At 32.2% G+C, this 24,375-nt stretch overlaps 4 protein-coding genes across 9 annotated transcripts; 1 reads left to right on the top strand and 3 right to left on the bottom strand.

Annotated features, from left to right (window-relative positions):
* Positions 1 to 19: 19 nt before the first annotated feature.
* Positions 20 to 6,631, bottom strand: LOC106667783 (endogenous retrovirus group K member 8 Gag polyprotein-like). The gene is made up of 10 exons (XM_014395962.2): positions 6,428 to 6,631; positions 6,097 to 6,351; positions 5,989 to 6,039; positions 5,878 to 5,931; positions 5,385 to 5,618; positions 5,288 to 5,329; positions 5,173 to 5,232; positions 4,910 to 4,953; positions 4,749 to 4,840; positions 20 to 194 (listed from the first exon to the last, which is right to left on the bottom strand). Exons 2-9 carry the CDS (start codon positions 6,292 to 6,294, stop codon positions 4,822 to 4,824), a joined length of 702 nt encoding a protein of 233 aa, XP_014251448.1. The 5' UTR covers positions 6,295 to 6,351; positions 6,428 to 6,631; the 3' UTR covers positions 20 to 194; positions 4,749 to 4,821.
* On the top strand, positions 2,517 to 4,406 carry LOC106667779 (transmembrane protein 165-like). Its single transcript, XM_014395956.2, has one exon. It carries the CDS (start codon positions 2,733 to 2,735, stop codon positions 3,564 to 3,566), a length of 834 nt encoding a protein of 277 aa, XP_014251442.1. The 5' UTR covers positions 2,517 to 2,732; the 3' UTR covers positions 3,567 to 4,406.
* A 375-nt stretch (positions 6,632 to 7,006) lies between the features above and the next one.
* On the bottom strand, positions 7,007 to 10,487 carry LOC106667782. 5 transcript variants are annotated; one of them, XM_014395960.1, is made up of 12 exons: positions 10,196 to 10,453; positions 10,106 to 10,115; positions 9,963 to 10,035; positions 9,756 to 9,902; positions 9,636 to 9,692; positions 9,457 to 9,564; positions 9,208 to 9,399; positions 9,113 to 9,151; positions 8,521 to 9,049; positions 7,832 to 7,903; positions 7,237 to 7,761; positions 7,007 to 7,172 (listed from the first exon to the last, which is right to left on the bottom strand). In XM_014395960.1, exons 3-9 carry the CDS (start codon positions 10,014 to 10,016, stop codon positions 8,966 to 8,968), a joined length of 681 nt encoding a protein of 226 aa, XP_014251446.1. In that variant the 5' UTR covers positions 10,017 to 10,035; positions 10,106 to 10,115; positions 10,196 to 10,453; the 3' UTR covers positions 7,007 to 7,172; positions 7,237 to 7,761; positions 7,832 to 7,903; positions 8,521 to 8,965. The 5 variants fall into 5 exon arrangements, with proteins under 5 accessions (XP_014251446.1, XP_014251445.1, XP_014251447.1 ...); XM_014395959.1 differs by having other exon boundaries at positions 9,963 to 10,115; positions 10,196 to 10,487; XM_014395961.1 differs by having other exon boundaries at positions 9,756 to 9,919; positions 9,963 to 10,115.
* A 90-nt stretch (positions 10,488 to 10,577) lies between these two features.
* On the bottom strand, positions 10,578 to 24,315 carry LOC106667767. Of its 2 annotated transcripts, XM_014395912.2 has the most exons (13): positions 22,552 to 24,315; positions 17,391 to 22,060; positions 15,024 to 15,098; positions 14,899 to 14,961; positions 14,742 to 14,828; positions 14,630 to 14,656; positions 14,526 to 14,573; positions 14,294 to 14,350; positions 14,159 to 14,236; positions 13,875 to 14,090; positions 13,722 to 13,811; positions 13,604 to 13,650; positions 10,578 to 13,529 (listed from the first exon to the last, which is right to left on the bottom strand). In XM_014395912.2, the coding sequence occupies exons 1-13, from the start codon at positions 24,059 to 24,061 to the stop codon at positions 10,646 to 10,648; spliced, it is 9,852 nt and encodes a 3,283-aa protein (XP_014251398.1). In that variant the 5' UTR covers positions 24,062 to 24,315; the 3' UTR covers positions 10,578 to 10,645. The 2 variants fall into 2 exon arrangements, with proteins under 2 accessions (XP_014251398.1, XP_014251399.1); XM_014395913.2 differs by lacking the exon at positions 14,630 to 14,656.
* Positions 24,316 to 24,375: the final 60 nt, after the last annotated feature.

Consider the following 24,375-nt stretch of genomic DNA (forward strand, 5'->3'; position numbering starts at 1 on the left):
CTTAAAATTACATATTTAATTTGTCCTTAAGCTAATATAATTGTATAGAGAATAAATTTGAAACAGTTCGAGGAAAGGTCGACTGGTTTATTCAGATGCCGACCAAAACCGTCGGGTCACAGCGAAGGTTGATTAAAAGAATACAACTTCAACAGTCTCAAAGTAGAGCACAGCATTGTTGGAGACCACATAATCTGAAAAATAGTGAAATAGTTTCTTATATTATTCATCGGAAGTGATGTAAACAAATAATTAAGTAATCAGCATTGTTGATAGCAGTAAAGAAATGATTTTTTTGTCTATTTGGTAAAAACAGAAAATATAAAAGATAAGATTTTAGTTTTAGATAATACACTTTTTTACTAGAAATGTTTATTTTCACATCAGATTATATAAATAATTACAAAAAATTGAAATTTAAAAAAGTGTATTTTATTTTGGTATAATACAAGTTGTAAATTACATATTTTATCACTGTTTCTCAACTTGGAATTTATAAATTTTATTTATTACTTATAAATAAATAAAAACATTGTCGCCCAAATATACATATTTTTAATGTTCAATGATGTCTAAACTGAACATTAACATAAACCGATATATGGATCATATTTTCATATATTAGCTATACAGGGTGAATTGCTACTCGTGCTACAAACTTCTCCAGTAGATTCTTCACCCTAAAATGAACAAAAAAGTTCATATTGTCCATGGTCCGATTCTCAACCANTCTACTAAACTAAATAATAATAACTAACTAAAAAATAATTCTACTAAACTAAATAATAATAACTAACTACGAAATAACAATAACAAACTACTAAACAGCCACCAAGAGAAATGCAAGCAAAATCCTCCACTGGTGTGTTGTAAATAATTAAAATTGGGATTTGAGTGGGTTAAGTTTGAGACCATTGATAGAAGCCCAATTAACCAAGCTAGAAAGGTCTTTGTTAATGAGTTGAATGGAATCAGAGATTAAATGAAGGGGACATAGATGTAGGTGTAATCAACATGTAAGTAAAATTTGGAGTAATTTAAACAAGAAGGGAGGTCTTTAATTAAAATTGAAACCTCTGGTTGTGCATAGGTCATACCAAGATTACACATGGCCACATTCGAATGGGGATGAGACCAAGCAGGTGTCTGTTATGTGGAGAGTTTATCATGGTAGTGCAATAATAACAGACTGCAAAGAACTAAGTCAGAAAAGAAAGAAATACAACATACTCAATGACCTACGGTCTTGAGCCCTGGCAGCAAGCACCAATCGCTGTTCCAATATCTCAGGGTCATAAATATTTTTAATTGTATATAGGATTTTGTGTCTTCATGTATGTAATACATGTTATTTATTGGAACAAATATATTTATTTGTGTGAGTGGAGTGGCTTATCCCCAAATACCCCAAGGAATATCGAGTATTCTGGAGTAGTGTTAATGAATGCGTGAGTGTAATTATTAGCATGAATGGAACGGAAATCTTCAATTACCTTGAGGAATATCGAGTAATCAGAGGTAGTGTTAATGAATATGCTGTATACATGTAATTTATTAACATGAATGGTAGGGTTTATTCCCAATTACCCCGAAGAATACCGAGTACTCTGGGGTGTGAATGAATGTTAAGTGTAATTTATTAGCGTGAATGAAAGGGCATATCCCAAAGTACCCCTGAGGGATATCGAGTATTCTTGGGTAGTGTGAATGTAATTTATTAGCATGAATGGAAGGCTTTCTTCTCAATTACACCGAGGAATATCGAGTATTCTTGGTAGCATGACTGCTAACCAGACTATCATGTTTCTGTGCATTTGTTGTCTTATTTTATCCACAATGGACAAGGCCCTGAGGTACAGAGAAGCTAACAATAGGACAAAGAAAAGAGAGAGTTGGTTACCATTGTACCATAAAATATTGTAACTCAGCTGGAGAAACAGAATAAGAAATTAGTAGGCCTAAAATTGCACCTTGAGAAATGTCGGACAGGAAGGTCTGATAAGAGTTGGTTATTAGGTTAGTTTAAGACCTGATGATCTTTTTTTAGAACTAGAGGATGAAAAATCAGACATTTTCAAGTTTCCAAATAGGAAATCCCGAAAGCACTGTAAAATTATGGTTGATGTAGAGTTTTAATTACGAAGATTGTAAAGGCAGAAGTCATTTCTTTCATAAATTCAAGAATACGCTTTATCTAATAATGCAGGATTAACAATGAAAGGAATTTTATTACATTATTACAATAATCTGTGTATTAGTGGACAATTAAGTTGTGGCCTATGGGCGTGGATCGTTGGCGCCAAAATCCGGCATCTGCACATCTACGGCCTAATAGTGGCCAATGTGTGTAACCAACGTATATCTGTTGGATAAATGGATATGATTTATTCAAATTTTCCAATTCAAAACCGTATAAGTATGTTAAACCGTAAATAATAAGTTTTGGAGGGGTTGTGGCGTCAATTGTAACTAATTGTAGAACCTTTACTTTACCCCCTTTGCTCAATGGAATTCGAACATCTTCCAATAGGAAACTGGGAATCTCGTGACGTGGAATGAAGTGACACGAACCTCAGCACTCAGTCAGGCTCAGAGGTGCTGACCCTGGCTCCGGTGAAGTGGGTACTGATTGTATACACTTTAGACAATAGAAATAGTTGAAACGGCGATGATTTGACATAGGAGTCAGAATTTTTCAGGTAAATATTTCCAGTGTTTAATATTTGCCAGTGATGAGTTTGAACGGCGGTCATGTCTTCCTGTTGCTGTGTACGTTTGTCGGCTCCCTCGCCGAAAAGGAGCCGTTCGACGACGAAGGTCGAAAAGCAGAAGCTGTCACAACTTTGGTGAGTGTGCTAGTTGAAGATGTGAAAAAACCTGAAGACAGCCTCGGATTCGTCCATGGCTTCTTGGCTTCGTTTTCGGTGATAATTGTCTCTGAGATCGGCGATAAGACTTTCTTCATCGCTGCTATCATGGCGATGAAGCATTCGAGGATGACGGTGTTCATCGGTGCCATGTCCGCCCTGGCGCTCATGACCGTGCTGTCTGTTGTCTTCGGTTGGGCCGTCACCATAATACCCAAGTCGTACACTTATTACATATCCACCGCCCTTTTTACCTTCTGCGGTCTCAAGATGCTTTACGAGGGATACAAGATGTCTCCCAACGAAGGCCAGGAGGAGTTCGATGAGGTCCAGTCCGACCTGCGTAAGAGGGAGGAGGATTTTGAAAAGGAAGCACTAGTCGGCGACATAGAGTCAGGCGCCAGGGGGCAGAAAAACGTCTTCTTGCTCGTCTCGAAGATCGTCATTCAAGCATTCACATTGACGTTTCTTGCAGAATGGGGTGACCGGTCGCAATTCGCAACTATTTTACTCGCTGCGAGGGAAGACGTCTGCGGAGTTACATTGGGAGGCATCATCGGCCACTCAATTTGCACCTGTTTGGCTGTCATCGGCGGGCGGTTCGTCGCCCAAAGGATATCTGTCCGCTCGGTCACAATGATTGGAGGTGTAGTATTCCTTATATTTGCATTTTCAGCTTTCTTCATCGACACAAACTGAGAGATGTGATCACACTAGATTTATTTTACTAAAGTTTTACAAAGTGATATATTATTGATCAACCCCTTTAAAGAGATAAATCCATTGTAATAATGTATTATGTGAAAAACACATTCACAGCCTACATATATAGGCATATAAATAAAATAATACAAATAAATGTAAATTTATATTGTAAAAAATGTTGATATTTAGATCTTGTCAAATACTGTGTATATATCATTTTTATGAAATGACAATTTGTCACTAAATTAAATTGTATTTTTTTACATCAAATGAATAGTACAATAATTGTTATATGAAAATGTTTGAATCTGTATAACTATTGTTTATGTATAAAAAAAAAAAAATTATGTGGGCCGTCAGTCCAGTATTCAAATTGTAAGAGTTTATATGATTAATTAAAATGAAATCACCCAACATAAACAATTAAATTTATAGAGAATTTCTTCAAAAGATAGCTTCTACCTACTCTATTGAACCACTACAGTATAAAATTCTTTGGTTATTGATCGTGTTTTGAGAGCAACTTGTCTTTCTAGTATTACTTGCCTAAATTTTAAAGCATGTATTGTATTTATGCACATTAAGATGATTTTTCATTTTAATGGTAACACATGGTGCAAATCAAAAAGAAATATTCTGATAATTAGTAGCTTGATGTTCCCAATCTGCCTATTCTCACCGGTTTTGTCCGTCAAGCTTGTTTCGTACATATCATCAGTGATTTTGGCCTGACAAAACTGACAGGCAGGCCAGGAAAATCAAGATAATTTTAAGCCATCATTTAATTACTGTCCTACGCTGATTTTTTATTTATTAAAAAAAAATGCAAGATAACGAACTTGATTTTTAAAAATTGAATATAACCAGGAATTAAAATGTAACTTCTTCGATTGACTGCTGTTACTAACATTATTTTTGGATTTTTTGTCAACAGATATTGATTAAATTGTACCTTTCCCCCATTCCCCCCCCTTAACCTTGTTCACATAATCAGTGGTCAAGTTTGTTCGAAACTTGGAACAATAACAACTCGCTGTTGACAAAATAACAACCCAAAATCTAGATTGACAAATTTTATCAGGCTGTGATTTAAAAAAAAAAAACTTTGTTTTTATAATAAATAGTAAAAATGAATGATACTTAAATTAATTATTTATTGTTTAATTATTAACTTACCTAGTGGAACTGGAATTCTGTTATTATCATTGAGGATATTCAGTGAAATTATTCGGTAAACTGGAATCAGTGATCATTGCGCTTTCCTTGCTCTGAGATTAAAAATATTTAAAAAATTAGAATTTATATATTTTTATAAGCTTAAAAATTGTACAACTCACTCTTGGATTGGTTCGACGTTGAATGCATACCTTGAGTCTACATTCTGCAAATTGATTTAGAAAAAATATTGAACACTTATTGAATATTAAATCAATACCATTAGTATAATCTAGACAATTGATGATGAGACAACATCGTTAAAAAAATATTTTCCTTTGAAATGGCCTTAAAAGTGGTTCTTGAAAAGATAATGGTGTTTACTTTGTATATTTTCACAATTAGAGCCACAATTAATTGTTTAAAAAAATGAAAAACTATATACCTTAACTGAGCTTGCATATGGATTTCCAGCATATCCGGGTGGTCCTCCTACAGTTAGTTCCTGTAAATAAAATGAAACTTAAGAAAAAAAATCTATTTAAAATATAAAAACATACCACTTGTGGTCCAAACGGACAGGGTCGAAGGTCCTGCTGCATCTATAATAAAAAAATAAATAAAATAAACATTTATCTACAAACGTGACATTTTTACCATTGGTACTGGTGGCCAATTCATCGGCGGTGGCTGATAATATATCTGTGCAGGCGGATAGTAACCCATTGAAGGGCCCATGGAATATCCCATTGAAGGACATGCCATTGGTTGGCCCCCCATCAGCGGGCCTACAGCCGGTCCCATGTCAGAACCAGCCATCGGGCCTACCATCAGAGGTCCTACCATTGGCGGTCCTTGGCCATAGTACGAATAAATATTAGGGTCCATCAACTGAAAAAACATAGTTTTTTGTTTAATATAATGTAAAAATTGTCTTTTTAAAATTTGAATTTGCTTTTATGACATGAATAGATTTGTATGTTCATTGTTCCTGGAGTATATTTTTGTTGAACATTATTATGTATTCTATCTTTAGTTCGATCTAAGAAATGTGATTAAAAGGCCAAAGACAAAAAATCCCAGGGAAGCAGGACAACGAACGAGCTATCTTTAATTCAGATTTGGTGAATAATGTAGCAAAATAATTTACCATTTGGGGAACATATTGCATCGCTGGTTGTTCATCTTCATCCGATGACGATTCCTGTAAATAAAATATTTTAGAACAATCGATAAAATTTCTTAGTTAATAACTATTTACTTCTTCAGAAGATTCTGATTCAGAGGAAGAGCTTGATAAACTATAAGAGAACTGAAAAATATCATTATTTATCACAAGCCCGAAACATTTTAATTATACACATCATACTTTTCGGGTGTTATAGTGGAAGCCTGCACAAAAAGGGGATCGTTGCTTCATACCCTTTGAAGCACCCTGCTGTGACGAATGGTTTATCTGCTTACTTTTTTGTGATTTCTTTTCTTTCTTCGCATCTTTGTGGCAGATGCAATGATGCGAGGACTTGCCTGATGCCTTTTTTGCTTTCGTATCCTCCTTTGTAGGCATCTTAAACCGTGACCTTTGCCTTTATACTTTGTCCCTCCTAGGGATTTTGTTTCATTTCTAAAATCCAGGTTTAACAACGTAACATTTATTTAGCGATACAGAAGTGGCAACTCAATATTTTTTCTGTACTTACAGTTTACATGTTCAACTTTGTTTTGTATATTTGCTGAAAACACCTGTGTAATTATTAAAACATGTGAATATTGCTTGTGTGGGTTTTTTTAATGCACATTTTCAATGTCTGATTGACTAAAACATTGTCACCCTTTATATATGTTAGTACTTCGATCCTTCATACAAAATAAAATCCCTTGCTTGTTGCATACGTTTATCTCAAATTTATATACACTCACTAAAATTTACAAAATTTACACTCACTAAAACTAGTAGTTTTAGTATTACTGTACAGAAACAAATTCCTTTTGGGCATATAACTAATTTATTATTCTCATGTAATATCATAATGCTTTGTGCCTTTAAAAATATGCAATAAAAACAAAAAGGACTGGGCTTTTTAGTGTCTTGTATCAAAAAGAAAAGAATGTACTAATAAAGTATTTAGTTTTAACCTGAGAATTGTGTCTATATAGATTAGAAATAGCTAGCTAGATCAAGAATTATACAGAAAAACTTGGTAAAAATTTAAAAGACACATATTCCCTAAAATTAAATCATATAAAATAAAAAGGGTATTCAATGAAGTAACAGTAGACATGTTGAATCATCTTGCTTTATTTATTTTTGTATGTACATATTTGTTCTTTTTTCATTATTAAAAGCAGAAACAACTCATTTTGCCAGTTTTTCTCACATTAAAATTCAAAATCAATTTCATCTTCGTGTTCCTCTTCAGACTCCGAATCTTCTATTGCCTCCTCCTACATACATTACATGTATATGATATTATTTAACATACTTTTTTTATTGTGTATATGGACTTACGATTTTAATTTTGTTAAAGCAATGTTTTTGCTTGTTATCAAACGTGTTTAATTTGTCTTTATTTTTTGTTTTGGCCGTTACTTGATTTTCAGAATTGACGTTTTCTGATTGTCTAATATTTTTATTTTCAACAGTACTGCTCGTTCCCTGCTCGATCCGGGTGCCATTAGGCTCGATGAAAACTTTAGAAGTTGAAGGAATTTCAGTGTAGTTAAAACCAGAGAAAAACGGCAATGAAAAGAATGCGTGCTGAGGCGATTGGTAAAAACCGGCCGGATATCCCTCAAAATTGTTCACCCATGACACTGAATGAGGTACAGGTTGTGCCAATTGGGGAATGATCAAAGGTGGACAGATGTATAAATTCAAAGGGGGATTCGGTGGAATGCGCGTTTTTCTTCCCTGAGAACTACCGGGAACGATCCTCGGGTTTTGCTGCTGTGGCAACTGTTGATTCATATGCACCCACCAATCATAAAATAAAGTCGGTCTGAACTCCTGGTAAAATTCTTCAACAGTCGGTGCCTAAATAATAATTACATTTTAATTTTTTTTTTTGAGATTTAAATTAATAACATCTCTAATAAATTTTTACTGAAGTATCTTCCCTAGCTGGGCTAGTAGATTCTATGCTATATGATCCACTGCTACCACTAGAACTAACATCCTAGAATAAAATTAAATTGGTCAATTTTTTTGTATTTTGTATATGCCTTTAATTAATCAATTACAGATATTTTAAGTGGTCTTCCGTTTTCTCAACAATTTTGAATTATTTTTATTCACACACCACAAATGTAATTGACATAAAATAATACAAAATGTACAATTAAATTATAAATCATAAATTTATATGGTTGAATGGATAATGAATGAATTGGTCAAAAAAAAATTTGTATTAATAAAAGCAAAAAGAAATGTTGCTTGAGTAATTCAATAGTGTAGTAGTAATTTAAAAAAGTCCCTAATATTGGTACAATTTTTGTTAATGGATAAATTTTACATTATATCCAATAAAATGTGTTTCCATTTTTCTTTTATGTTCAAGTTCAGTTATCCTTTAGTACTAAATAAAATTCTGTATATTTTATTATATCCTGTTTTCATGTTTCCGTCCCTAAAGAATATTTAATTCTAGGTACGGAAAAGAGTGCTATGAGCAAGCCAACTTTATGGACCACCACTACACTATTGATAATTTTAGTCGTTCAAAACGATCCAAAATAATTTCCTCATGGCAAACATGTTTAAGCAGAAATAATAATCATTTGTGATTCATTTTACATTTCCCCCTGGCCTTGTCTGAGAATCGTTTCTAGCCTGCAACCAAGAATCGATGGAAATTGTTTTTGGCAGTGTCCAAGGTTTGAGTTCTTTCATGCTCTTCTTGGAATTATGCTTGCCATTTGACATCTTGTAAAAGTATAATTTTTTAATAACTACACTGTTAATTTACTCTTGTATTTCATAATGTTTGTGTTTTAAATGGTATTCATTTACATTTTATAATAATTCTTGACTAAAATCACATGATTGACACATGTTGCCTGATTTGCATCTGTTTTGCATAAATGTACACGATCTTTGTTTTTAATGCATTTTTTGTTATAAAAGTGTAGTGTAAAGAGAATAACAATTCGTCTCAAGCCGTTTATTACCATTTGGAAGAAAGAAAGCATAGACTAGCCAATTGAGTATTTCTAAATTAAGCAACTTCAGTTTGGCCTATTCATAGCAGCCCATCGTAACCAAGCATTGTGATGTTCGAGTACTTTCTGAGCATATCTGAAAATATTTTTGACTCTATTCCAGGCTAAAAAGAAACAGAACAAGTCGAATCAATTCCTTCTGGAACACTAAGACTCAAACTTCTTACCACATTAAGAGGATATTTGAACTTCTGCAAGCAGTTCAGCTGAAAAATAACATAATTCAAAATGAGACGTCTAATTGCCACTACATCAGACTTACAATCTTCAAAAATGCATCGAATTCCTTCTTGTCTTCAGGCGTTAAGCAGTCATCTTTTAACTCATTGATTGCAGAACGAAAGTAATTGTCAAGCTCCCAGCTGTCGCCTCTTGGCATTTTATCAACAAGATCATCTTTGCATTCGTCCAAGACTATGCCAAATTTGGATTGTAACATTCCCAAGTAATGATACTGTCAAAAAACAAATGGTCACAAGTTAAAACAGAAAATTATCTACTTGCGCCTTACCACTCTCATGAACATGTCTTTAACACGTGCGAAATATAATTTGTCCTCCAAAGCCATATCTGCTTCATATGTCATTATTACTGGTAGATAGAATTTCAGATAACAGTTCTAAGAAATTTTAATATTTTTAAGTTTTCATTGTTAACTTAGAATTAATTTTTTATTCAAAAGTGTGTTACCAATATCTTGAAATATCTTCTTTTTCTCCGAAAAAGAGCAGCTGCAGTTTTATCGTCCTATCGTGAAAACAATAAAAAAAAAAAATAAAAAAAATAGAGGTTTCATTAGGCATAGCTTACATTCTCCTTAATTAGAATTATATTTGGTTTTTTAATGTTTTTCCTAACGCATTTATCTCCTGGTTTGACTTTTATTTTGTACTTAGCGAATGTTGTGCTTGATTTATCCTTTTGTTTCTTATACGTTTTCATTGCTGGCACTACTTTCTGCAGAAAAGACACTTGTATAATATCCACATTTAAAGTTTTACATGCCTAAAATAATACTTTTTGTTTATAAGATTTGTTTAAATCCTTTCTGTCTCTGTTTTCTTTCTTCATCGTGTCTGGCTTTTTGTTTCTGATTTAAATTGGAAAGGCTCTTATTTATGACTTAATGCTTAATTTGATTAATATACTGAACCCCTGACCTCCTGTAGTCTTAAAACATGCAAATGAAAAATTTTTGGTAGAAAGATGGAGGAGCACTTGAAAACATACTGAATTGTTAAAAATATTACCATTTCCGAAAGACTTCTGATCCTCAACTTTTGTGTCCAAAATGTTTAGTATTTATATGCCAATGTGTTTGAAGAAATAATTCTGAAAGATCTTCTGTTATATATCATATGTGTTAATTTTTTATGGTGAAATTTCAAAATATTTCTTAACTGAAATCTAGAGGGTAATATGTCCAAAATCCAGATTAAAGTGACATGCACAGCAAATTATTTTTCTAATTGTAAACATAAATTTATTTAGAACAATTAAAATCATTATGAATTTGAAACATGTGACCAAAAAAGATTTTTTTATAGCGAAAATAAATTACTGGCATTCTTTAAGGTTACTATGCATTATTGAATAATTTCTTCTCAAAAATGTTAATACAGTTTTTATTTGATAATAAACCTATTTTAAATGTAAAATTTTAAAATTGTGCTGTATAAATAGTATAAAAATCAATTTATTTAGTATTTCCAGTATCTTTTTGAGCCTGAAGTCTTTTCTTTTAACATTTTTTCAGCCCTTTCGAGGACTGTCAGCTTATCAATAAGTTCTGTTAGGTTGATATTTGTGAAACTATTCTCATTAATCACAGCGTCAATTGTATCCTTTGCATTTGGTTCTGTAAGACACATGCCAACATTTTCTGAATGTGCAGGTGGAAGCTTGTTTTTACTTTTTGTTTTTGTGACGGACATCTTTTCTTTGTGGATTGTATTTTTGCTTCTGCCTTTCAAGTTTTTATTTAACGCGATTGTAGATTTTACATTCATTTTCTCTTTTACGGTGTCCGTGCTGGTATTTTTATTGACTTTCTCTAATGGGTTTGTATCCATCTGATGTGTTGTAGATGTAGAGGTAATTTTTTTTTTATGCTTCTTAATGAGTTCAATATTCGGAATACGATTTTTTTCTGTGTAGATTGCTTTCCTCAGTTGCTTTCGGCTTTTTACCTTCTGCCCATTGATCAAGACGTCATTTATTTTTGCATGGTTTAAAGGTTCAGCGATCTGTTTGACCCCCGTTCCTTTTGACATTTCGTCTTGGATGTTCGAACAGGCATAAAGCGAAATGTTCATCCCTCGTGGCTGTTTTACCCGAGGAAAAAAATTCTTTTTTTTATTTGCTTTATTCGTTGATGCAGATGCATTTTTATATTTTGATTTTACGCTTTTTTCAGATACAATAGTAGATTTGCTGACATCACTCGATTCATCGGTGCTTACACCCCTTTGTGACAATAATTTATTAATAATTTGCATACTAGTTTTTAAACTCTCATCGGACTTAAAGGCCTTTTTTATGTAATCACTATATATATTTTCAGGTTTTTCATCAAGCGTGTGTTTAAGTATTGATAGAGATGAATTTTTTGGCAACAGGCATGCATTTTTATCAGAAAGTACTGTGACTCTACTAGGTTTAATTGTAGTTGTGCTTTGAACTTCGTTAATCTCTACTTTGGAATCATTTGAAATTGCCCTTTTATACATCTTTGTCTCGCTATCCGTGGAAGCTGGTTTTATAATTGTTGAATTTTTCAATGCTCCTTTTCTTGGGATTATGGCTTCAACAGAACTTTTATATTTAATGTCTTTAGATTCATTTTCTATATCGTTAAAATTGGTTTTCACACTTTTATTGACCTTTTTTACCTTACTTTCATTTCCTTTTGATGTTTTGTCTCTGTTTGAGTTGACATAGTGATTTCCTTTGTAACACTCATCTGCAAACTTTGTTTTAGTTTTTTTCATTCTTTCATTTACTACTTCAGCTTTATTATAATGTGTCGGAGTGGTTTTACCTTCAGCTGAGCTTTTTTCAGTACTTTGATTACTTTCTTTTCTCATTCTTACGAGAGTTGGTTTACATTTTTTCACAATTTCGTAGTCATGTGATGATCCATTGTGAGAATACATTTCTTCACTGCTTACTTTGTCATTTTGGCTAAATTCCTTCAAACAACTTGCACAGGTCATATTACTACCAGTGCATTTACCCATTTGGCTATGTTTTGATGTCTGTCTACTATCACGCGAAGTTTTTGTGTTTTCATTTGAAAATAAACTGGTTTTACTTCTTTTCTTTTCCTCAACTGAATATGTTTCACTGGGCGTTCGGTTACATTTGCACTTCCGTCTCCTGTGTTTCAAGTATTTTTCTGCTTCTTCCGGTGATTCAGATACAGTGCCAAAAAAACTTCTTTTCTTTAGCTTTCGTCCTGTGCTTAATACTGGTTTCGCTCTGGGTGCACGCACTGCTCTTTTTTTAGTATGACTTGCAAAGCTTTTTTTGGTTGAACTACTTTTGTGAAATGAACAACTATTCTTTCGAGCCGATTCATCAAAGATTCTTTCTTTTACTTGTGCTTCAATGTGTGATATGATATCATTCACACTCTTCAAGCTGAGGAAATTTATTTTCTCTTTTTTCTCTTTTTCCATTTTTTCATCATATGAAATCAATAATGGTAATTTTTTATCAGAAGTGTTTTTGTTTAAAGGTTGAGATGTTATACTGATTTTAACAGCCTCTCGCTTTCCGTGAGTATCACCTAAAATGATCACAGCTTCTTTTAGTTTCTTGTTCTTCACGATATCTTCATCATCCAACATGACATTCGCTATTTTATACTTAGGACGTTCATTATCTGATGATATCGTTTTATCTAGATTAGTAGCAGAATTACTATGTGAATTGTTATCTTTTAAATTTATAAGTAAAGACGAATGTTCATGATGGCTTACATTCTTAGGTGGTAACCCATAAATGTTTGAAATGTTTGGAGTTGTTGAATTTCTTTTTTCATTATTACTATTATTATTGTCTGAAGTATTGGTTTTACAGTCTGAAACATTAATAGATTCAGTTGACTTTTCCTTGGTTTTCAGTTTCTGTTTAGAAGAGGAAACAGGTTGTTTGTCTGATGGCAAAACGGGTTGTTTTTCCAGTGGCAAAACGGGTTGTTTTTCCAGTGGTAAAATGGGTTTCTTTTCCGGTGGCAAATTGGGTTGTTGGTCTGGTTTCTGGATATTGCTAGTTTCTGCGATTAACTCATCCGATTTATTAGATCTGCTTTTTGACCTGGATGTTTTAGAAATTTTCCCAAAGCTCTTTTCCTTAGCCCTTTTTGGATTTTTAAATTTTAAAATAGAGCTTTTTTTATAAAGTGGGTTCATGTTGTAGACAGACTGTTCTTTATTCTGTTCTTTAATGATCTCTTCAGTTGGTTTAAATTCGGCTATTAAATCTTCTTTGGTGTAAGTTTTTTTCTGTAGAAATTCTAAGCTTTTACTCAAACTCGCTTGAATACTTATGTTTCTCACAGTCTGAACTCCAGTGTCAAGTCTAAAGTAACAAAAATTAAATTTAAAATTCGACAGATATGACATTAGGTATGAAAGTTATGTTGCATTTAAAACCTTGAAACTGAAGGCTTGTCGGATATTAACAGCGTTTGATCTTTATTCTGCAAATAAGGGAAGTTAAAAATATGTAATATATATTATTATAAAATTCTTCATAAAAATAAGTAATTACCTTGATCTCTGCAAGAGGTTCAATCCTGTTCAAACTTTGCCTATTCTCCATTTCTTCTATTTCTTTTACTTTTTTCATCATCATTTTTAACTGGACAAAAAAAAACATGGTTTTGTACAAGTTTTTCAAACATATTTTTTCCATTGTACTTACAAATTTATAGAATATATCTTTCCTCTTTTTATATGCCGTGTCTAAATTTAAATCATTACTGCTTATTGATATGCCAGTTCTGTCTTTGTCGTAAAATGGAAATACTGGATATGTAAACGGCGTCATTGAAGAATTAATTTTGAAATTTTTAGGATATTTCAACGCCTCTTCGACCATGTTTGCATATTTCTGCCTCATCCTTCTAACATGTCCTAACTGTATGAAAGTTTATTAAGGTAAAATTAATTGTTACATTTAATCAACATACGCACAATAATACATACAACTTCCTTAAACATGTCTGGGTCTTTTAGAAATTCTTTCTCTTTTTTAGGCATTGTCTTTAATTTCTCTTTCATACTCTAAATTAAGTGAAAATATTAATGTAAATGAAAGATTTATTATTGGTTAAAGTTTACCGTCTTATTTTTTGCTGCTGCACATGGAAAAAATGACTTGGGAGAATACTTGAACCGCTTAAAAAAATAAAATACATCCATAAATATTTTATGATGAGCTTATTATTTAAGAACAATATTCATTTTTAAAAACAAGTATTTCTTTCATATTTTACTTGAATCTTACTAATATAATCACACAGGTCCAAGTATAAATTTAAAAAATAAAATAAACTGCTGCAAATCATCTTACCTCCTTAACTGGGATTTTACAAGAATCCTCATTGTTATTCTGTGATTTCTACAATTTAAAAATAAATAAATATCATGCAATAATTTTAACAATTTTGTACAAACCTCAGAATTTTTAGCCCTATCCAAATCCTAGATAAAGTTATTATTATTATTTATATAAAAGCTGTAATAAGAATATTAGATTTTATGATTTAATTAATATTGTTGTACTTACATGACTCAACCAAGATAATGCTGATTTTTGTTGAATTGGATTATTATTGTTTTCTTTTCCTTTCAATTGTTCCACAAGTCCCGATTCCTTTAAATAAAAAGAAAATATTTTAGATTTAGTATTGGATAGATTTTAAATCGTGCTGATTGCAATTTACTTTTGTGGATGATGAATTTTCAGAATTTACACTACACTCAAACAGACCAGCCACTTTTTTACACTAAAAGAGTAAATTTTTATATTACAAAATTTTTAATTTTATTTTAATATGTTTAAATATACCATGCTTTCTTCAGAGCTTGTTGGTTTAATGAACTTCTTATTGTCTTTTTCAGGAGAAAGTGAACAAAGCCTCTCCTAAAATGTTTGTCAGAAATCAAATAAGAACAGAATAAAATATTAATAGTAAAAGTGTTGTTTCAGGAGTGTTTAATTTTTGGGTGAAAATGTTTGAAACATAAAGGAAAAAAGCTCAACAAGACAAAAGATTTTATTCTAAAAGCATTTTCGCGCCATCAACAGTTTCACAAATACATTTATAACATTTACAAATATAAATATCTGATTTCATGGAGAATGGTATCGTGTGGTCCTGGGGTGGGAATGTGTTAAGAGACGGCACATCTTCAAGGGAAGGAAAGTGAAACGTGCTGGAGGTGGTCGACAAATCGGGAGTTTTGAGAGAATCCGTCCCGATCTGGTGCGAAAAAGATATTTTAGAATTTTCCTCGCTGTCGAGTAGTTTCTTCCCTTCGGCCTCTTGAACCTTGGTCCCCTCGCTTAGCTTCTTCAATAGCCCTTTAGTCAATACGGTTCCGATAAGCGACTTGGCCAGAATGGCCTGGTAAGGATCCATTCTACGCAAACTTTTGCTGACCGTTTTCCCGACAATCAGACATTCCCTTGTATTAGTGTCTTGTTTTTGTTCGTCCAAAGGCACCAATTTAAGAAGTACAGAAACATCCTTAAATAAAAACAAATTTACATATATTTAACAAACCCTTAATTACTTTTTAGCATGATTTTGGATATTTTTATTAAAAGTCAAGTACCGATAAAGTACTTATGTTTAGGGTATTTCCTTTTTATATATTCAAAACAACCAAAACACACCAAACCTCCAAGTTTTAAAGTAATTTATGTATGAATCTCGTACCAAATGCACTTACACTTACATCTTTTGATTTAATTATTTAAAAAACTATACTGTGTTTGTGATCAAAATTAATATTACACAAAAGACAATTTTGTTTCGGTTGAAAAGTAGATATTCTCTTACTTGCCAGGCTGAGATGATTTATCTTAAAACCCTTCTGTAATAATATAAATAACACTATAAAAAAAATCGTTTTAGAAAAATCATTAACACATGAAATCATTTGAAATTTTCCCTGTTTGTTTTTTAAGTAATGCTTTTAGTTTATCTTCAGATTTAACAATTAAACAATTAACCACTGTTGTTTTTAATACATACTTTTATTAATCTTAAGTCAAACTTAAGTCAAATTGCTAAAGTATTTGATTTTTCTCAAAAGTTGAAAATACTTATTCCAAAATTGTGAGATGCGGTCTGGAAGTACTGTGGAACCGCGGTTTTCGGTTGAAAATACTGTGGACAATTTGCAAGCAGTCCTCTTCAGAAATTGACATTAAGCTATTGAACTATTTAAAATGTTTAACTAGTACATTAAATACATGTACACATAATTTAAGTGACAATATAACAAAACATAAACTATAATTAATTATAAGGCTCTTAGTTCATTTTTAAAAGGATTTTACAAAGAAATGATTTTACTTGGAGGTTGGATGTATGTATGAAATATTGTGCCTGAAATATTTTAAATAAATTTAAAACAAAATGACTTTTGAGAATTTTTTAAAAGTATTTGATTGAACATGGGTGGGAATTAGTATGATATTGACATTAATAAAATATTATGAGGGATTTTGATCAAGAAAGCAAAGTTGCAAAAAATTAGTAAAGAAACAAAATTTAAATTGCAACATTAAAAAGTGTTATTCTATGGTTGCATTGAATATAGTTTTTTTGCCAGATATTAAAATTTTTACAATATTTTGTTTTGCTGTTTTTTACTTACCTTTTTGCATGGTGTTTCTCTGTGTACATATTTTTTGTAGGTTTCCTGATTATCTTCAATTGAAGGCACATGAGATTGAGCACAACTCTGCGATTTATTATGAGCAACGAGACAGGATGTGTAATATCCACAGATAAGTAATATTCTTTTGATCACAAACATTTTTTTTTTAAATAAAAACATGATCTTGATGACAAAAAAAGAAACAAAGGTTGGAAGATTTGGCCATTTTGTTTGTTTGCAAGTGCATTAGATCTAAGATCTCCAGATTTTTATTTTCTTGAAGTTTGTTGAAAATAAATTTAAAACGTCTAGAAATCTTTTAGATTTTTCGTTTTATTTTGAAAAACTTTTTTATATAAGAAGAGTATTATAGAATTTTTTTTTATATCTTTACATTGAGTATGTAAACATTTTATTTTGTCGCATTGAATTAATATGGTGTTGTTATAACAAGTCATATAACAACTTTTGAATAACTAGATTTTACATACCCAGATATCCAAGTTTAATATAAATATTACAATATTTTACAGGAATAGCCTACCTGTTTCGGTGTTGCCAATGGGCACATCGTTTGCTTCAATTTTTTCGATGTATTTGGTAGACTATTCAGAAATCTTTCTGCTGATTCTATTGACATTTTGTTTTTAATATCCACAGGAGGAGGAGGTGGAGGACTTTCTCCTGTATCCATGCCAAATTTTTTCGCAGGCTTCAGTTCATGGTGACTTGGATGATTTGTCGTTGTACCCTGGTTGGCTGATTGTGGTTTAGTGTTTGATACATTGTACGTTTTTTGAGAATCATTTTTCTGAAGATTTGAATATTTATTACAATTCGTTGAGAATATGCTTAAATTTGATTTTTTATCATTCACATTGCTTCTTATATTTTCCAATTGTTTAATCAAGTTTTTAGAGGATGAACTGTGAAAATGTTCAATATTGTCTGAAAACTCACTTGAACCACATTCGATATTTTCGTTTTCAAAAATTAAAGTACTCCTGTTTTGTGGACCATGAAACATGTTGGTGGTGGTGTCGGTTTGATTGCCATGAGGGTTTTTAAGGCCTATTAGACCTATGGATGAAGGTACTCTTCTTTCTAATCCGTTAATATGTTTTCTTTGTGACTGGTTGCTTATAAGCCCAAGTGGATTGGAGCTCTTTCTATCCCAAGTTGAACCTGTCAAGTAACTGAGGTCTTGTCGAGTGGAAATCGGAGGATCCATATCAGTTCTATCTCTACTCAGATACAACCCTGATTTTGAAGGACCGATTAACTGAGGATTAGGCAGGGATTCATTTTCTGATTTCAATATTAGCCCACTCCTTCCTGCATCTGGACTCCTATGAAGTTTGGTAAAACTTCGTTCATTAGAGTTACTAGAACGTAGAGTAGACACAGACTTTCGATTCTCAGACGTATCTGCAGATTTACTACTGTCTCGATCATTTACTTCATTTGCATTTGTTTCAAAGTTGTTTTGATCCAATAACTTCTCACTTTCTTTGTTTATCAATGCTGATTGATTCTTAAAAGATAAATCTGGATTAAAAGTGACATGTGGCTGAATCATATTTTTTTTAATTGCTTTGTCTAAAGCTTCTCTCAGAACTTCAGGTTTTAATTTACCATCAGATTCATCGTTCGGGTGAACAGCGCAAAGTTTTTTGCTGCATAAAATCCCCCGGTTGGTTTGATTTGGGGACATCTGGGTTGACATATCCATGTGGATTCTTGCATCGTCAAGTGACTGAGTTTGTTTTAGTTTTTTGAGCCTCCACCTTTCGTTAAATGCCGGTTGTAAATTGGTCTTTTTTGGGAGTATGTCTTTCCAAAACAAAGGTTTTCCACCTGGTGTTGTCGGAGGTGAGTGTGTAAATTTTTTGGGAGGACGTTCTCTTATGCCAAACTCTTCGGCTAAATTCTCATAACCTTGAGATTTAGTAAGACAAGACTGTTCTTCATTAGAATTTTGGAAATTCAAAGCACTACTTGTAGATGGTGAATTTTTGCATAGTTTTTCTGTAAATTCTTTACCTGGCATTTGCACATTATTGATATTCTTCTGTATTTTCACTGTAAGGTTTTTAATTTCTTCAAGTCTGTTGAAAAGCTTTTCTGTCTTGTGAATTGTATTTTCTATACTTTCAGTTTTAGGATTGTCAGTGGAACTTGTTGTACTGTTTGTAGTTTCAGCTTCATCGCAAGGTTTTGTATATACAAATTCTTGTTTAGGAATTTGAGGATTGAGATTTAATATTTTTGTTCTCAATTCTCTTCTAATATTTACACCTCCATGCTTGCTCTTCACTGCTTCGTTTTCTCTTTCAAGTTGTTTTGTACTTTCGACTCGGCTGAATTCATCTTTGTTTGATCTGAATTTTGTAGGCGTTAAAACTTTTAAGTATTTATGATTATCACTATTCGAAGTATTTGTGTTTGTCTCATGGGTTTCGAACTGTTTTGGATTTTCAAGTACGTTCAGTTTGGCATCCTGGGTTTTAAGAGGAGAAATTAAAGTTTTGCCTTCTTTATGAATTTTTGGTGAATTTGATTGAACAATAGGAGTTTTTGATTGAAAGTCTTTTCCAAACTGATCAAGATGTAGTATGTTTCTAGATGGGCAAAAAATTGGCTGCTGAGACGGAAGGATTTGTTTCAGTTCGTTGTTTGAATTGAAACTTTGTTCACTTTGAATTTCTCTTTTCTTTCCAATTTGTACAGGCCTCGGTGGCTGATTTGTGTAATGGTCTTCTAAATTATTTTTTTTATTGAACATTCTCTCTGCCGGAAGAAGAATTGTTTTTCCTGCAAGAGAATGCGAAACGAGCTTAGTTCCTTCATTTGTTTCTTCATTTTGTGGAGTTTCAACATCTAACTTCTTAGAATTAATATCAAAAGGCGGTTTATAATGATTAGCTGAATGAGCAAAGTGCATTGTTGTCATCTCTATACTCTCTGGATTTTCATCAGTCAAAACTTTTATTGAACTGTCCTTTTCAAGCTTGATTATATCTTTTAAATTTATATTTTCCATATTTTCAAATTTTTCTTTTGATTCGGTGTTTTTTACAGATACTTTATATATCTCTGACATGATCTTTTTAATAATTTCCAAATAGTGTAATTTCTTTTCACTTATTTCTTCTTCTTCACCACAGAGCTGAGGATTATTTTCTTCGCATATATTTAACGTAATTTTTTTCTGTGAAATGCGATCCCAGTTTTTTTCGAGTGTAACAGTCGAAACTTCTTTTATAGGTTCTAAATTTGAAGACATTAACTTTGCCTGCAAATGCTTTTTTAGCATAAGAAAGTTATTTGTCTCTTCATTGTCACTTTTGGAATCAACTTGTCCTTCAAATGAAAATTGACTTTTTCTCGTTAAAGAGGGAGATTTTATTGTTTTTTTGTTTAATACATCACTTTTTAACTCTTGAACAGGCAAGTTATTTTTCTCAAAAGAACTGATTTCAGTTGGATTGTAAACATCTAGAAAATCAGCAATTGATTTTTTTTCAACTGTTGTTTCTTGCAATGCTACTTTTGATTTACTTAAAGATTTTTCAATTGTATTTTGCACTTCATTTTGCTCAGAATCATTTAAGATTTCCAGCTTTTTACTTGGAGGCATCAGTACATTGTCATATTCTGTCATTTCAGGCATATCAAAATTTTTAGCTGTTAAATTACTGTTACTTAAAATCATCTTGTCATTGATTAAACCACCATCAACTATTACATTTTTAGAATTAGATACATCTAGTATTTTTGGGTCAGTGGTAGAAGGTTGTTTGTCTAAGTGATTGTCTGTTTTATTTTTTGAATTGTCTGTTGAAACATCAGGACTTGAAATATTCAAAGGAACCATTTGATCATGCACTTTATTCACTGATGGTAATGGTGTTGCAATTTTTTGAATAGAGTGATCTGATTGTTTGTTTTTAATCAAAACTTGATTTGTTCTTTCCATAACATCATCAATAAGTCTGTTTATCTCTGATTTGATTTTCAATCGGCTGTCTCGCTGATGTTCTTCCAATGTATTTTCCGAAGTGCCTTCTGTAGAATTATTAGTATTTTCAGATCCCAATTTGTCTATCGACACGCAGACTTTGTTCAATATTTGAGACTTATAAATATTTTCATTTTGGTTGAGTTCAAGATTATTTATTTCGTTGAGACAGTCTGTGTTATTTGAATTGTTTGAAAAGAAATCTGTTGGGGGATCTGAACGTGAGTTTTCATTGGAGTTGATATTGATTCCTTCTAGTTTGCTCAAAGATGGTGTTAAAAAGATTTTCTTATCCAGCAAGGATTGAGTGGATAAAGAACTTTTTAGCACCGAGACTTTCGCACTTCCTGTTGACAAACAATCATCTTGAAGTAATTGTTCCTTCAGTTCTTTTATCACAGATACATCAATTTCTATTTTGTTTTTTGGCACTATGTCAGGTCCTTCCAAAATTAAAATTACTTTGCTATTTTTTTCACCTCTTTCTGAAATATTAGTCTCCGTGCTAGTTTTTTCATCAAGATCTTTATCCTCCGAGTTTTTATCATTGTTTGGTTTTTCATCATTCAAAACATCATTGTCTTGTATAAGTTGAGGCTTTGATTCTATAGTCAACTTACTCTTAGATACTTTAGGACTGTCAAATTTGTCCTCGGACAGTCTTTTAAACTCTGAGAGTGGAAGAATGACTGATTTATTTGGTGAGGTACAAGTTTCAAAGCTGTCCATTTTATTTTTCTGGATGGTAAGACTGTAAATTTTCTCTTCTGGGAATTTAATAAGATTTTTTGGAGAGTTCGGGCACTCTTTGTTTTCTGTTATTACTTTTAATAAACTCTCTTTCAATTCCATTTCGGAAGACTTGGATTTTTCTTTTGAACTTCCTCTGCGTGAGTCCATTTTGTACAGGAAAGACCTTCGGCCCTTTTTGGCGCCTCTTTTAATGATGATGGGCTTTTTTTTAACCACGGATACAGTCTGTTCCGGTTTATAATCATTTTCTTTCAATAGAGATTTTTTAGATTTAAGCGAACTGTCCAAGGACTTAATCGGTGGGGTACCAAAGTTCAAATGGCCATACTCTGCTTTAGAGAAGTTCGTAGTTTCAAGGTGATAATATGCATGTAATTTGAGATTTGCTGGTTTTATGTTCTGCCATGAAATGTGTTTCTTCAAACGCTTTAATGAAACGCCTGAAACATTTAAATTAATATAATTGTAATGATTGCGCTTTGGGTTATTTTTGTTAAAGAAAAAGATTTATTTTTACACTCTACTTTAATTTATTTATTTTCATAAGCATTTATAACTATATGTAAGCATTTCAGGCAAAACAACCTATATTAATAATGCAATTGTTCCAGTTGCAAAAATTTCTTTAAATCTATGACACAATTAATTTTTTAACTACTTATTCTTAAATACAGACGAATAAATTATACATGTTATTTCTACAAAGTTTGATTAATTTATGAAGCACAAATTTATTAATTTTGTATTATATTTAATTAATTAAAAATAATCTAAATCTTGTAGTCTTTTTTTTTAGATTTAATCTCTTTTTTCAAAGATAAACTATATTTGCTGTACAAAAATAATATTGTAAACAGATGATTTAATTTTGTATGAAACATTAAACACTAAAATTTTAACAATTTGTACAATTAAAAAGGACATGAATTACCTTTCAAGTTTTTCATTTTTCCTGTAGCTTGGGATAATTCTTCACTACGTTCTATGCAAGGCGCTTTGTTTGTTTCATCCTGCTTTGAATCTCTGTTGATGTCCAAAGAAGGTTCAGTTACCGTATTTCCCGAGTCGTTGTACGGGATTGAAGTGCACTCTGAAGTTGTATTCTCTTCGGTCGACACAAAGGACGAGCACGATTTCAAAGTCAATATTTTCTCTTCGAGGGACAAAAGCTTCACAGAGTTTTCTTTGAGATCATCATTAAGTTTAACATTGTTTCTTTCATTCGCTTTGACACTCAGTTCAACTTCTTCTAATCTTTTTTCAAAATCCGACAAAGAATTGACTGGGACTGTTTCATTTTTGGAAGATTCTATTGAATTGTGATGTAATCTACTTTTGAATTTGAATCTTTTTAAATGATTCCTGTATGAAAGTTTTCTCCAAGGAGCTTTCATAGTTAAGTAAGATTTGAATGGTGTTTTGTAAATGAGCTTTTTGGGATATGTACTTTCCGTGTAGTCATCGGTTCCTGTAGTATCTTCATCGTTTGTATAATCGGACAAAGAAAGTGATGCTTTATTTTCAGTTTGTTGATGTTTTTGTTCGCCATCCACAACAGGTTGCCTCGAATTGATTTTCAGGAAAGCTTTGAGAGCTAAAGTCGCATGAAAATCATTGTGCTGAGGCAAACCTAAATCAATTTTTACTTCAAATGGATTGAATAAATTCTTGCTGTTGCAACGAACATCATCTAACTTAACTGAATTTAATTGTTCATAGCATACTGTTTGACAATCATTTTCACACAAATCTGAACCATGGAATTGTGGATCATGACAAGGAAGATCTGCAAATTGACCAATACATAATTCATTGTAATTTTTTTCATCATTCTCATTAATTTGTTTATCTGCAACTGGTTCCTGACTCTGTACATTTGTGCAAATAAATATTTTTTCAGAACAATTATCATTTGTGTTATTAAGCATATGATCGGTTTCATTTCCAAATTCACTTGATTTTTCTTTGTCAATTTTGTTTTCTTCATTTTTAAAGCCGTGTTCATCATTTGAGGGGAAATTTTTCAAAGGCTGTCCCTCGCACTCACTTGCAGTTTGCCCACTCGTTTCTCCTCTTGGAAAAATAATATCTAAATCCTCTTTGATAAGTTGATCCAGAAGAGATCGGTTTGTCGAAAGATCGCAGTCAAAAAGGGAGTCATCCATGAGATCGAGCCTGATATTGGACCTAGTAGGCGATTCTATCCGGGATTTAAATATCAACTCATCCAAAATTGATGTGTCGGAAGAAGTTGTGATCCCGGTTGTGGTAAATTTGATATCCATCAAGTCGCCTGATGTCGAATCATCTTGGAAACCGCCCGTCCCAAGGAGATCGGATGAATCGTCCAGACCGAACTGGAGCTTGATGCGGTTGGAGCAGTAGTGATATTTAGACCGCCGCATCAATGCGCTCTCTCTCTTTTTCGGCAGCTCATTCATCTCTTACTCCGTACTTTATACTTACTGCTAGAAGATGACTGTTTCGACGACTACATCATTGAGTGGCAAGAGCAGATCTTGAGGATAAAACCTGCTCATAAAAGAGTGAAGATGCTTCTCAACACCGGGCATCAAAATTTTAATAAGACTACATGAACATATACCAAATTGTGTTTTGTAAATTTTTGTACATATCAATAAACTAAAAATTTTGCTACATATTATGTTCTGTGTTTTTTATTTTTGTTTTTAAGCTAAATAAAACACATTTTTTATGATATGTGTTATTATATGACAAATTACAGATGTGCGAA

This window comes from Cimex lectularius, unplaced genomic scaffold (assembly GCF_000648675.2).
Source record: "Cimex lectularius strain Harlan isolate CLEC.00 unplaced genomic scaffold, Clec_2.1 scaffold87, whole genome shotgun sequence".
Lineage (NCBI taxonomy): Eukaryota > Metazoa > Arthropoda > Insecta > Hemiptera > Cimicidae > Cimex > Cimex lectularius.